Source organism: Lingula anatina, chromosome 1, assembly GCF_051362555.1.
Source record: "Lingula anatina isolate TDL-2025a chromosome 1, LinAna3.0, whole genome shotgun sequence".
NCBI lineage: Eukaryota > Metazoa > Brachiopoda > Lingulata > Lingulida > Lingulidae > Lingula > Lingula anatina.
The window spans coordinates 33850909-33866272 of record NC_141767.1 but is presented as its reverse complement, the minus strand read 5'-3'; the positions used below and the strand labels follow the sequence as shown (position 1 = coordinate 33866272).

Genomic DNA, 15364 nt, shown 5'->3' with positions numbered 1-15364 from the left:
AATTAGCATATGTATCTGCAAGTAGATGTAAAAGATGTACAACCTACTAAATGTGATGATGACACAAAATCTGAGAGATATATGCAGATGGAATATTGGCAGTGGGTCAATACAAGATCTTTGGTCAAAGGGATGATGGTTGATGGAGAACTTTTTCTGAGGCTATACTTGTACTTGAACTTTTGGCATTAGTGTCAGTAACTGAGATAATGTGATTTCATCCCGTTTAATCTCTTACTCATACAGATCACTTCGACATAAGTGTTGTATTGTGCGACACGTTTTATGTTTTTTTCCAAATATAGGCCTATTTTTATCTCTGAAACTCAAAGTAACACATGAAGGAGCCACGCGAAATACACCATTTGAGAATCTCCATCAAAGTATTTCTCAGTCTTTAGGAAGACAAAAGTACACCATGGGAATAAGGCATTTGAAACAACTTAACGCTCTACAGCTTGAAAAAGAAAGAGAAAAATTCGTTTGACGAACATTTCAATTATCCCTGTTGAGTTCATTTTTTGTGAATTTCTTATTGAAGCATGTCGTCATAACAAAAAAAAAAAAAAAAAAAAAAAAATGGAACCCAATGGAATGATCTTTCAAGTGCCAATATGTTTAAACCCGTTTTATACACTGTATATTTCAGATACGGCTGGTCCGGTGGCTATCTATTTGTATTTTAGTCTTCCATATCCCTGGCAACTATACTAGCACCAGTGCCGTAATCGAAAGCACATCAGTATCACCACTGGTGTCTTCGTCCGCTAGTGATGTCGGTTTTACATTTTCTTCTTCGGATTCTTCCGGTCCATACTCTTCAACGGACACTAATAGTGCGCCTTCTGGGTCTGATATATCTTCGCCTACTTCAATGTCGTCGTTGACATCGGACAGTCAGCCATCAATTTCAGCGGCTTCGATGAGTACTCAAAACGTGATGGCCTCTGGAACGGCATCTACCGACCAGTTAATGCCAACAAGCATGTCACCAGACAGCCAGTCCTCAGTAATGGGGGGTTCCATGAGCTCTCAAAGTATGCCATTAATCAGTAGTCAATCACCTTCTTTCTTCTCGTCTGGCTCACTGTCATCAGACCAGCTTTCTTTAGTTGGTCAATCTTCTATGACGACGGACCCGCTGAGCTCGCAGAGTGTAATGGTATCTTTTGGAAGTGCAGCGGTGAGCTCGATGTTGCAGAGCATGTCGTCAGAACAGTCTATGATGCCATCTATGACTGGAGTCTCAATGAACTCTCAAGTAATGATGCAAAATAGTGATTCAACATCTTATTTTTCTTCGCATGCTTCAATACCGATGTCAGGAGGCCAGTTTTCGTCAGAAAGCCCGTCTTCTATGATGGGAGTTTTGATGAGCACTCAGAATATGGTGTCATCTTTTGGAAACGCTGGTACACATGAAAGCCAGGTGATGCCAACCATGTCGTTGGGTCAGCCCTCAACGGATAGCCAGCCTATGGTGTCTTCTACTATGGGGGCAGTAGTGAGCTCTCTCGATATGATACCATCATCTGGAATCGCATCTGAAAGCCCAACGATGCAAACCATGTTTTCAGTGCAACTTTCTTCACATGACCAGTCTATTATGTCTACTATGAGCTCTCCAAATATGATACCATCATCTGGAATCGCATCTGAAAGTCCCTCGATACAAACCATGTTATCAGGGCAACTCTCTTCACACGACCAGTCTATGATGTCTCCGATGAGCTCTCCAAATATAGTACCAACATCTGGAAGTGAGTCTGTAAGCCCTATGATGCAAACCATGTCATCTGCACAACTTTCTTCAGATGGTCAGTCTATTGTGTCCATGGCGGGAGCTTCAGTGAGTTCTGTCAATATGATACCATCAACCGGAAGCGCGTCTTCATACCAGATGATTCAAAGCATGTCATCGTATCAATTTTCGTCATATAGCTCGTCTGTGACGTCTTCTATGATGGGAGCGTCAATGAGCACCGTAAATATGACACCACATTCTGGAAGCGCATCTACAAGCCATATGATTCAAAGCATGTCATCGAATCAATATTCACCAGACAGCCAGTCTGTGACGTCCTCTATGATGGGTGCGTCACTGAGTTCTGTAAATACGATACCACCTTCTGGAAGCGCATCTACCAGTACAAGCCCCATGGTGCAGAGCATGTCCTCAAATCAAATTTCGTCAGCTAGCCAACCAGTGGCGTCCGCTTCAATGCAAACTTCAATGGGCTCTTCAAGTCTGATGCAAAGCAGCGGGTCAGCATCTGCTATGCCATCAAGTGTGGTAATGCCAATGTCATCAGACCAGCTTAGTCAGTCTTCTAGCATGGGAACTTCAGCGAGCTCTGGAATTATGCTGGCTTCCTCTGGAAGCGTATCTGCTAGTACTCACAACATAATGACGGGCCCAAGTAGCTCTCAGAGCATGGTGGCATCTACAAGCCAAATGCTGCAAAGCAGTGGTCCAGCATCGTTCGGGGCGTCAGCATCAACAAGTCAATCTCCACAACAATCTTTGACGGCATCTTCATCGGACATGACAACCTCTGGAGCGGTATTTAGTGCAACCCAGTCGTTGGGGACAACACAAGCAGCTTCTTCAGGTGCGGTGGCTAGCAGTGCAGGTGCTGCGACAAGTTCCAGTCCAGTGTCGATTTCGGCAAGCTCATCGATTCAAGTGGAAGTCACCACATCAGCACGTAAGTGTTAACTTATAAAGCATTTTTGCATTCTTCATTTTTGTCATCTTATTTTCTGTATTATTTATGACCAATTCCATGCGTTTTTTTTATTTTGAAGTCGTGAAACTATCTGGTTAATGTACTGGTTATATTTCAAGCTAACGCTTAATAACTCCACGATGTCCTTAATTTTTTTCTTCAGCTATAGACTACTGCGCTGCGTCGCCTTGTGAAAACAACGGCACATGCACAGACACAGGTTCCGACTTCATGTGCAATTGCACGGGCACATTCTACGGCAAGAACTGTTCATTAAATATAAAAGGTATTTATATTTTACTATCTTTTCTCATTCCACTGTTTGAGTAAGGATTTAAGGCCTCTTTCAAATAATCCTGGATCCGCTCCTATATATGGAATATATAAGTATGAAATATCAACATGAAGGTTTTATTATACTCGTGCCGTGAGATATTTTCCAAGATGAATGACAGGATATTTACACCTGAAGTTTAATTGCGTCCTTGCGTTTTATTAAAGGACTGGATGAATGCGCCAACAACCCCTGTCAGAACGGTGCCAGCTGTATAGACGGTAACTTGGACTACACCTGCGACTGCCTCCCTGGGTATGCTGGGAAGAACTGCACTACAAGTAAATGGAATTATTATTATTATTATTATTATTATTATTATTATTATTAGTTTGGTTTGCTTGTTTGCAATTGCTAATTTGTCAGTTTAACAGCCAAAATGTAGCCTAGGTGTTAGCTATCAAAATGAAGAATGCCATAGCCTATCTTTTTTTGAGCGAAATGCCATCAATATTGAATTTCTCGTTGCAAATAATTTGGACAACTATTCGTTGCTCACGAAAGAAAAACATGATAATAGAAGGAAAGATATGAAGATCCTTTGGTTTTTAAGCTATACAGTAGGCCTATATCTTATGACCACATACCAAGGCTATTTTTTTCAAATTAAGCAAATTATTAAATTTTTTTCTTTATCTTCGTTACAGATATTGATGATTGTCTTTCCAATCCCTGTCGTCAAGGTGGAACGTGCATTGATGGTGTAAATTCCTTCACTTGTACATGCCCAGCGGGTTATACAGGCAGTACCTGCCAAACAGGTAGGAAGAAATTTTGGGATAGAAAAAATACGAAAAAATTGCTAGAAACTGAAATACGAATAGGCCTACATGTAGGCCTAGGTAGGCCTACTGGGCACATAAGGCCTACATGCATAGATATGTAGGCCTACAGGTATGTGTTGCATAGCAGTGATAGCACACTGGAAATTCGATCAGTTCTTTGGATTTACTATGCTTCTGTATTAAACGGCACAGGGTGCTGATAGTAGAGAGTTGAAGTCCCAGTGTCCCCTCAAACTCAGGGTGGCGCTGTGCAAAATTTAAGGCTATTTGAGAAATGCATAGGACCTATCAGCTGGTAGGACTTACTGTACAAGTAAGTGTTGAAATGACATTAAATACAGGTATATTGATGAAATGAATTAGGTGTGTAGCAAATTCCATATGTTCTAGTTTTCCATTCTAAACGCGGGAGATCGCAATAATTCAACTTGACTCAGAGTTGAGCCCAACACAAGTGAACATTCCGGTGGCATACCTAGCGTGACGTCTTTAGAAGTGTCATGTATTGCGCGCGCATCAGTATCAGCAGCACATATCGTATCTGAATAGCAGACTGGGTCCGAATGCAGTAACCGTGTCCCTTGAGAGACAAAACATTGCAGAGGTTTGATTTAACATAAGAAGTTTTTGTTAAATCCAAGGTTTTAGCCTGTAATGATCCAATTTAAATTTTTTTGCCGTTGGGCAGTGTTGCTGTTGGGCAACCCGGGCCGAGTAAGCAGAGTCAGCATTAAAAGTGATGTTTCAGTTTTTTAGTAAAAGCAATCGTAGGCCGGATACTTAATTATTACTTCGTATAAGTATATTGATGTGAATATGTTCACTGCTGAGTTAGGATATACGGTGACCATATAAGACGTGAATCGGTTGCTAGTTAACGGTCATCAAGAATTCCCCTTACCCCCCCCCCCCCAAACACACACACATACACACACACATGCACGTTAAAGGATTAATAGATTTCAAGATAATCTGGCTTTTTGAATAAAGAGTTGGTCACAAAATATTAATGGCTGTGCTAACCTTTTTATATTTTTTTTAATATCAGAAATCGATGAATGTGCCACATCCCCATGTGCAAATGGAGGGAGCTGTTTGGATCAAGTGGCAGACTTCACCTGTTACTGCCCGCTTGGCTATACTGGCAAGAACTGCAGCACAAGTAAGCATATCAGCTTTCTTTTAACTTGAAACAATGTATCATATACTTCAAAGCACTTACTATTATTAATAATGTCAGGCCCATAGCCAACAATTGCTAAAGGGGGGTTCCATTTTTTCTGTTAAATGTAGTCCTTATGCCATGAAACCTTACTACTGGTAGATCAAATTTACCCAGAGTGGACCTTTTTCCCAGCAAAAAAGGGGCTTCTTTCGAACCCCCCTGGCTACGGGCCTGAATGAATATACAGGTAATATAGTAAAAATTATTTTGTAGTATTGATTATTATCATTAATCTTTGCTGCATGTACACATGTACAAATAGTATATTTTCATATGTGAAACCATGTTATCTAAGTGTAATAACAGAACACGTAAAAGCTTATCAGAGTGTCAAAATTTCATTACCATGAGAACATACAAACAATTTCACCATAACACTTAAATTATGCATCAAATAATTAAAGCGCATGCTGGCCGGTAAAGGGCATCTGTTTTGACCAAGAAACAAAGGCAATTAAGCTAAAGCCAAAATAATTGCATCTAATCTGTTGTTTGGTTACCTGGTCTTTAGATCAATATAATCTAGTTTTCCTGCAGGGGCAAGTGAATAAATCCCACTAGTAGCATAAACAATGATTAATTTCCTGTCTTTAGGGGAATTATGAAGTATTGCAACGTAGTAAATACTGATGTGTTATGCTGGAAAGCAAACTGAGGAATCTGGGTTATAATTTTGATATTAAAATTCGAACTGATTTAATTTCACAATAACATGGAAAAAACAAAACTTTCAAATAATGGGAGTTTTTAAAAAGCTGATTTTTGTTAATATATGTACTAAATACATTATGAGATTATGAGTTTTGTAGAAAAAAAAAAATGAAACTGACTTAATTGGCCCATTTCTATTTCTTTGACTTTTTTCAAATATAAACAATTTTTTTGTCTCCAGATATAGATGACTGTGCTGGAGTCACTTGCCAGAATGGAGGGACATGTGTGGACCAAATCAGTGGATATACATGCCAGTGTATTAACAATACTTATGGAGAAAACTGTCAGTATTGTAAGTTCAAATTATTTCACCATATACTATTGTTAAAAGTATTTCAACTTTGAAAATATGATAGATTTTAATTCCTGCTGTACTGTTTAGGCAAATATTGACAGAGAATTTTATTCAGTGCTACTGAAGTATCAAACATTGGTTCTATTCTAAAATCTAATAGAAATTTATCATGAAGTCATCAGAAGTAAAGGTTATTGATTATTTCCTAGTATTTCCTTGGAGAATAATGTGTCAAATCAGTATAGGCGCCACTTTATCTCATAGGGTATCATAAAAGGCTTCCACTTTATTATGTATGAAATATCAAATGCCAAACACTAATTGGCAAAATCGGTCTTTTGGATTTTAGTTTGCTTTTGAGAAGATAGAGCATTGTACCAAACACATTAAAACCTAATGCAAACCTACTGGGAAGAACTTTTGAGCATTGGTTAAGTACTTTTGGGCCTTCAGTAAAACGTCATTGATGGACTTGATACACATTTTAATTATTGAACATTTTGTTTTCATTTCATGCTATTCCCAAGGCACCAAATAATGATGTGAATGGAGCTTGGAGTTATATTGTTGTCGTTAATGCATATGTCGATGTTCATTTATTTGAATTTCCACCCACAGTTATATACTTATTGCAATGACTTCAAAAGGAAAATTAAAGATTACAGAATTATGCCATTGTGTGTGTGACTGCCACTTTGAGTGTTAACTAATTATTTAAATAGGTAACCTAGGAAGTTCAATAAACAATCCATATTTATAATGAAGCGAAATTGGTCAACTAAACTTGGACAGTGTCCAGGTTCATTACCATTGCCATTGTTGTGTGGGAGGCATGCAAGTCAATACTTGATATATTAATCCTGTGACTATTAGAGAAGATTAACCAGATTATTGATTTATTTATTATTTTTTACAGCTAATATTTTCATTTTGAATATCTTGTTGGGTATTTATTACTTTAAATCATCCAGATATTTATGATTAGTTATTGAAAGATATCTAGATTTTTTTATTTGATAATTGGGAATTTTTATTAATTTACACTATTTCATTCCAGAGATATTTCATTTATGATGTAACATATGCAACCAATGAAAATTTTGAACAATTTATTATCACAGTGCATCAGAACAAGCTCAAAGTGCTGTCACTGATTTCAGATTTAATTGAAGGAAAACTTTTGTTAAAAATGAACAAACAAAAGAACGGTTACAGTTGCACCCTTGAAAAAGTCCATTTAAATTTCTACTGGTACTTATTGACTCAGAGCAGTTATTCAGTATCTACAGGAGAGCTAATACTGAGTAAATATGTACAAAGCAATGTACTTGGAGCCTTGGTACTTGACCAACATTATACCCTGTGGCCAAAATGAAAATTTAGAAGTTGACTTATTAACATTACTGGAATGTGACTACTGGACATTAAGTAAGCAATACTTTGCAATATTATTTATATATACACATACAGGGGTATGTTGCACTATGCGCAGTGATCCATGAAAATGGATATCTTGAAGTTTAACCTTTTATCAATGTGTCAATTTATTCTGGCCAAAATAATGGTATGTGTGTGTGTGTAACTTGATCATTATAATGATATGGTTTGATAAAGAGTGATTTTTATATTGGCCAGAAATTTATTAGGGAAAAGAAAATATTTATCATTCATTTGGATAAATAATTGAAAAAAAAATAAAATAAAAAAATACAAAAAGTCCATACAAGGTGTTCGCATGGATCTTTAATCTAAAAGAATATTACAAAAAGATTCCATAAATGTCACTTTTGTAGTGAATGATCACATCTTATGTGTATTAATTTCAGTGTCACCATATTACCAAGCCTGGAGCCCATGGGGCAACTGCTCTGAGACCTGTGGTTCAGCATCTTACAGAAACCGTAGCAGAACCTGCACTAATATCCAGGGCACCACACTCTCAGATAGTGATTGTATTGGCTTCAACCTGGGCCAGGCACAAGAAATGGAGAAATGCAATGTCTCTGAATGCATAGGTAATTACGTGTTGGATATTCTCTGGCATGAATTGGGTTAAAGTATTGATTTATCATTACTGTACTTAAGTACATTGTTTATGCAAACGGTCCCCTAATATTGCATGATGCTTGTGATTGAAAAAAAAAAAGAATTTGATTTGGAGTTTTATTATTTCCAAAATCAATTTTGGTGATATTATATACATCTTTTAGTTTTTAATGTTGTGTAAGTAAGAAAAGTAAATAAGGTACAAAAATTCTGCTATTCCGTTTTTCAGTTGCGACTAACCCATGTACAAATCCCAGAATCCCAGTGGTCCAGCGTCCATGCAGTGGTCACATCTGTGGAGTGACGAGTACAGGCAGCTACAAGTGCATATGCTCAGCCGGCTATGACTATCCAAGAAATTCTGCTGGACTGATTATCAGTGAACAACAATGTGTGGGTAAGGCAGGATACAATTGTGAGATTTTTCTGATTATTAGCCGATTTTCAACTTTTTGGGAGCCTGAAATAATATCTTTGAGAAGGCGGTCTCTGGCCCCACACCTTATTTAAATAGACTTTTTCATTAAAAGGCAGTCTGAGGATAGCTAGTGTATTTGGCATCAGGGAAAAAAAAGTTGCATAAAGACAGTGTGAAGTGATCCTAAATATGCAGTATTAGATTGCAAATATATGTATATACATTTGGCATCAAGTGAAAAACAAAAAAATCAAATGAAAAACAATGTGAAGTGATCCTATGCAATATTAGATTTCAGTTATATGTATATTTAACACATATTCAACATGTTGTTTGTCAAATTATTATTGATTTTGTCTACTTTGACAGATATGGATGAATGCAGCGCCAACGTCAGCGACTGCAAAGCAGGTGGCCAGTTTAAAACTGGAGTGCGAACATGCGTGAACAGTGAGGGATCTTACAACTGCAAGTGCAGCACTGGCTACACCCAGCAGAATGGCACTCGTCTCTGTGTAGACGTTGATGAGTGTCTCCTTGGTCAGCATACTTGTGACCCAGGCAGGGCACAGTGCATTAACACAGTGGGCAGTTACACTTGTCAGTGTGTTATTCCATATGTTGGGGATGGGTTCACTGGTAACTGTAAAGGTGAGTAGTTATAGACTTTAAAGGAACTGGAAAAATGATGCTTACTAGCAGCATAACTGTATTGATTTAAGTCTTTTGTTCACAGATAAGTGACATAGCTTGGGATAATGTAACTTGGTATCAGTAAGTGTTAAGTAACCGCTGCTACATTTATAGTGCAATTGGAAGTAAAGTATAAGTTTCTGATTACAGATACAATGTAGGTTACATTATAATGAAATACATGCAAGATGTTTGGCTCTTTGTAAATAAAATGTTTTAAAAAAACAATGCAAAATTTGAAATTTTCTTTTTTTACAGCTGACAGATTCATTCCCTTTGCCAACCACACCCAGCTGCCATTTGTTAATTTCAACACTACAATGAAGTCTTCATTCATCTTTCCTAAGTATGGAATTCCCATGTATGATGGCCAGATATTTCCATCTCTCTATGTAAGTGTTTTCACTATAATAAGATGTACTGGTACTCTCTTAAAATTCTGTTTAGCATTTTCAGGCCTACCCAACTACCAGACTCGGCACCGAATGATCCTGAATTCACTGGTAGATCAGACCACACTACCCGTTTTCAAGGTGTGAGTGAGTACGCATTACACAGTATCATACCCTGAACAAATTTTGAGTGGTGATGCAATGATTTTCAACCCCGCTAAGAATTGTCACTATCACATCGCGTACTAGGCAAGAGCGGTGTTGTGTCTGATACTGTGAAATGCGTACTGATACACACCTTGAAAACGGGTAGTGTGGTCCAATTTACTGATGAATTCAGGATCATTCGGTGCCGAGTCTGGTAGTTGGGTAGGCCTGATTTTAACATTTAGATTTTCAAAGAGAATGAATTTTTTTAACAAGTTGATAAAATGATCATGATGAATTTAACATATGCACCAATGTAAAGTTAGTGCTAAATGTAGTACATTAGGGGAATTGGTAAAGGTTCCACAGAATTTCATGAATGTTAGTTGAACTGTACCTACCCTCATATTACAGTTTGTCCAGCATGGAGTGATAGCCATATCCTCAGTGACCAGGGACGAGGCCCTGGCTGACCCAGTGAGGAGAGACTTCAGAACGGCCCCCAGTGACCCCCTGATGAACTTCACCTTCCAGTCAGACTTCCAAGAGAGAGCCACAGTGGCCCCATTCTGGACAACTCTCTTCATGTCTGACCAGAATGTAAGTGGGAAGTACAAGTACATGTATGAATTATACAACTCAAATGTGATTATCATAAAAAAAAGACGGAAAATGTCTTGTACCCAAGAGGCTTGATATGTTTTATATGTTCTGAGAGGATGTTGATCACAACTGGCTCGTTAATGCAAGTAAGGTAGCAAACATGTGTGGTCTCTATAGAAACAATTGACTTCTTCAAATAATTTTATTGTCAAAGTTCATAAAGATGCACAGAATCATGTTTGTGTGCAAAAAGAAAACTCAGTGTATTGGAAGCAGCACTTGATTTTTTGAAGGAAATCTGTTACAGTAATAAAAACTATATTGTAGGCTGGACGAGGTGTCTACTACAAGGAATACAGCATGGATACTGCTGCTGACCAGTCAGACCTGGAGAAGATCAGTGACCTGGTCAACAAGAAGGGGGTGGGCTATGCTTTCCAGGCCCAGTACATGGTGGTCATTACTTGGTACAATATGCAACACAAAGTCAACCAACAACAGGTAGAAGGCTGATGATTTCATAAATGATTATTCTCTGTGTCTATTTTGAAATCCTTTTAATTAAGTCAGTATTTTAGATGTCATAATTGTAATCTGCATCACAAATGTACATGTACCATACTGTACCAGGAGGTAGAATTTTGAGCACCACCAGCCTCTGCATTCTTGTCTTTGTGCCACTGTAGTGAGTGAAATAAATGTCAGTTGTAGTATACCCAATTTTGACAAGCATATCAAAGGCCATTGGCGTGACATTTAGTGTGTCAATTTCAATGGCAATACAAAGGATATATTTATTTCCTTTTTAAAATATTTCCTTTTTAAGACAGTTTCTCTTCCAGACCAGGTCAAGACATACTTGTAGACAAAAAATTGTAAGGAAAAGGAAGAGTTTTATTCAACAGAGATCTATTTCTATACATTTTCAACACTTATAAAAAAAAGTGCAGTAGTGTTATAGTGCACCACTGGTACTGACATGTATTTCTTATTATTTCTATCTGTTTCAGACTGTGTCTATTCAGGCAGTGTTGGTGACTGACTATGTGAACACTGCAGTGGTATACACCTATGCTGACAGGGACATGAACTGGAGACTGACTCTAGACCCAGCTAACAAGGTAGTCTTTTCTGTTGGTTTTAATATTCCATATTGGTAATATATATATACTGTATTGTTAGACAATAAACAGAAAAAATGTCATATGCAAGCCTTTTCAGAGGAAAAGGGCATAACCTAATTATTGTTTTCCTATAAATTGAATCTGATTTTAGTCAATCGTATTATTTGTTCCATCTTTCATATTAACTATGAAAAATCCTCTGGCTATATTGATAAATATGAAATGATATTCTAAACCTGCTTTAGTTGTTTGTCAACTTGACTTTTGATTGACTGCTAAAGGTATTGAAACAAGTAAAATTCAGTATTAATTGTCAAGCAAGTGTGAATTGCCATTTATAATACTACTCGGAATTATCATCATTATAATTCAGGGTTGTATAACAATCTTAATTAAACACACCCCATTTTGTATTTGATGTGGTATATATTCCCTTTTCCAGCCAAACTACCCTGTCAGGGTTGGCTACCTTGTCAGAGGCAATGCACAGAGACAGGAAGAATATGCCTACTCCTATGCAACCATCAGTGATCAGAGTCGCATGGAACTGATTGATGCAGAGAATGCCACGGGGACTGGAGATGGTGTCTTTGTCTATGTCCTCAGCAGCAACAACCAGGGGAGTTTTATAAACCCTGGTGTGGCGTGCAGTGATTGGATAAAGGCTGATGATTTGTATGATGTGCAAAATTCACCCATTGCTGCAGGTAGGGTTAAAAAATTGAAAGGATTGTGGTTTGTGTGATTTAATGTGTATAAAATAAAATCAGCGCTGAGTGATTGTTTTCTAAGGGTGTTATAACTGATATGAAAGCACACAGTTTTTCAGGAACATTCAAAATAAGGATGTTAAATTAAAAATGTTGTCTGCAAGTATTATGTAAAGTAAATACATTTCCTTTTTTTGGAAATGAAATTGGTATAATACATCCATTTATGAAGAACTAAATGAAGAACTTAAAGAAAATTACCATAATTATGTTGTTTTAGATAACCCTTATTCTATTTATGTGCACAGGTAAACCAGGCAGGTGCCCAGGAGGCCTTAACCAACTCACTCAGAGCTGGTCAGCCAACCCTACTCAAGTCATAGATCAACTGGTGGTCCAGTGCTACCAACTGGCATTCCCCGAAGGCACGGGCATTGTCTCAGAGACCCCTAATTGCTGTTACTACACCAACACCTCGGCAAATGGTGCTCTGGCCATGGCGCTGGTGTCAGATTGGAAATTTATGAACGGAGGGAATATTTATCGCAGGTTTAATCCGAGTACTTCCCAGGGTCAGGCCGAGGCAGCGGCATTTACCCAGTGTTGTATTAACAGTACTGTGCATTGCAGTGATTTCCTCCTGAAGAGACCCATGTCTGATTCTTCTAGTTTTGTGCCTCCTGGTCAAGGTATGTGACTGATGTGCTATAATAAGAACGATCAGTTGTTTTGCAGAATTCTAAAAAATTGTATCTATTCATACCATAATGGCACCTATCTGATCCATTGTGCCGTAAAGGTATTGACTGCAGTTTTAATAAGTTTCTTACTAATAGACAAAAATCTACATGCAATATATATTCTTAAATATTTCTCAGTTGCATTCTCCACAATCTTGAAACATGCAGTTCATTGTTATTCTCATCCTCACGTAACTCATTCTTGATTGTGTCTTGATTGTGTCAGTTTATTGCCATTCTCCCCATGGGTTTTCAGCTCTCTCTGCAGGGGACCCCCACGTGACCACCCTGGATGGTCTCAGCTTCTCATTCAATGGCTACGGAGAGTACACCGTGGTCACGGGCAACCATTTCACCCTGCAGGGCCGCACCGCCCTAGCAGTGACAGACACGCCCCCTGCTAGAGCCACCGTGTTCAACTCGTTTGCTGCTAAACAGGTGGTGCCAGGGGGCACTGATAGTGATGTGGTGGAGCTCAGGCTGAATTCTACCACTGGGAGTGATATTGGTAAGTGGGTATTGATATGGGAGTTGGGGGAGGCTGGGGACTTTTATAGTGGTGGGTACATGTGTAGAAAGGTGCACAGTGTACAGTGTATTAATAGTTCAGTTAAGTTCTTACAGTTTGGAAATTGACTGGTATGATTAACAACATAAGAACACTAAGCAATTTAATCATATTTTATGATTCTGATAATGTACATAATAAAGTTGCACAATTACTTAGTACGTCATGGTATGATTTATGGGATTGAAAAAAAAGAATTTTTGGTCATTTTATTGATTGTATTATGTTGAATAAGATAATATTAACCTGCTCCTCCTGGTATTCCAGATGTCTTGGTCAATGGAGTTATCCAGAATGTAGACTTCAGCAGCACTCAGCTCTATAACAAAGTCAGTGTCACCAAGAACGGTGCGGAATACTCCATGGTCTTCTCGTCTCAGGTTGAGGTGAAGACTTCAGCCAGCTTCAACATGACCACCATCTCTGTAGCTGCCCCTGCTAGCTGGAAGGGAACTCTTTCAGGTGACTAAATAATATGTGATTTTAGAGATATTTATGGAAAAAAAAATTATTTTCCTGGAAACATTTTGTAGTATATTTTTGAAGAATTTATTTCTATACTGTTTGTAATTAGTATTTTGTAACAGGTTTTGCTGTATAATTGTGCTTTCTTAAAGTAGCTAAGCACATACATGTAGCAAAGTTTACTTTCTCGGGTCCTGATCACCTAAATTTGATTGCAGAATGAAAAAATGAAAATTAGCCAGTTTATTAAATTGAGGGAGACCTTGTCAACAATTTTATACATAGGAGAAAACATACAATGCCACATTCTAATAATTCAAAATTTGATATTAGACAAGCCTCATAAAAGTTATACATTGTACCACGCTGCCATGCATGTTTTAAAATGCAATACATCCTAACTTTATCTTTGTTTTGTATTGTAGGTTTACTTGGTAACTTCAATGACAACCCTGCTGATGATATCAAGTTTTCCAATGGCACACAGCTGCCGTCCAACTCAACTGAAGAAGAACTTTACTATTGGGGACAAACTTGTACGTAATAGAAATCAATGTGTGTGTGTGTGTGTGTGTGTGTGTGTGTGTGTGTGTGTGTGCCCATGCGTGTGTAAGTACATTAATCATGGTTGAGATGAAAATTCTAAAATTTTTGATTGACTGGGTTTTGAATTATATTTTAAAATATGCAAATTTTGCAGGTATTAAAGATTTCTGATATTTCGATAATAATTAAATAATTGTAATTTACGTTAGAAAAATTTATAATAAAAATTTTCTCATTCTAGGGGCAATTGATCCTGCCCAGTCCCTGTTTACTTATGAAAATGGCGTGACAGCGCAGACTTATGGAAATGACAGCTTCACTCCACTGTGAGTTTTCTTTTCACTCTTTCTGTAACCTTTTAAGTTTAGAACTATTAAATGTATCTTACCTATGAAACCATTTTGATTCTCAGTTATATGTGTTTGTTTTGTTAAATAAAAATTAACATTTAACTCATGTATACATATAAGACATATTGACCAAACTTTTCATTGTAAAGATAATTACCCATTTGTGTTATTTCAGGTTTTTCAACTTGGACACCATGTTTGCAGACAATGCAACTAAGTGGTCTGCCATCAATGCATGTGGTGGTATGGCCAACCTGAACAGAGAATGTGTGTACGACATCGCCCTGACTGGAAATGAGGCTGCTGGTGTTGCCACGGCGAGCTCGCAGACACAGTTTGCAGAGGAGAAGGCTGCCGTAGGTGAGTGTGCATCTTCAGAGACTGAAATCTAGAGAGCACTCCAAGAACACAGATCTCCATCAAGGCTAATAACAAAAATAGGCAGAAAAGGGATATACCACAGCACAAGACTAATTTCAT

General features: G+C 37.8%; 1 protein-coding gene across 1 annotated transcript in view; it reads left to right on the top strand.

Moving 5' to 3' along the window:
- The first annotated feature begins 940 nt into the window (after positions 1–940).
- LOC106156983 (uncharacterized) overlaps positions 941–15364 on the top strand; it is a 29374-nt gene continuing 14950 nt past the window's right edge. The window contains exons 1-20 of the mRNA XM_087008721.1: positions 941–2708; positions 2893–2962; positions 3202–3344; positions 3711–3824; positions 4897–5010; positions 5966–6079; positions 7909–8097; positions 8358–8525; positions 8916–9197; positions 9498–9631; positions 10193–10378; positions 10709–10882; positions 11392–11502; positions 11948–12212; positions 12524–12904; positions 13212–13463; positions 13791–13985; positions 14414–14524; positions 14776–14860; positions 15060–15244. Of these exons, the coding sequence (XP_086864847.1) occupies positions 941–2708; positions 2893–2962; positions 3202–3344; positions 3711–3824; positions 4897–5010; positions 5966–6079; positions 7909–8097; positions 8358–8525; positions 8916–9197; positions 9498–9631; positions 10193–10378; positions 10709–10882; positions 11392–11502; positions 11948–12212; positions 12524–12904; positions 13212–13463; positions 13791–13985; positions 14414–14524; positions 14776–14860; positions 15060–15244 (5041 nt within the window). The remainder of the gene's footprint in view (positions 2709–2892; positions 2963–3201; positions 3345–3710; positions 3825–4896; positions 5011–5965; positions 6080–7908; positions 8098–8357; positions 8526–8915; positions 9198–9497; positions 9632–10192; positions 10379–10708; positions 10883–11391; positions 11503–11947; positions 12213–12523; positions 12905–13211; positions 13464–13790; positions 13986–14413; positions 14525–14775; positions 14861–15059; positions 15245–15364) is intronic.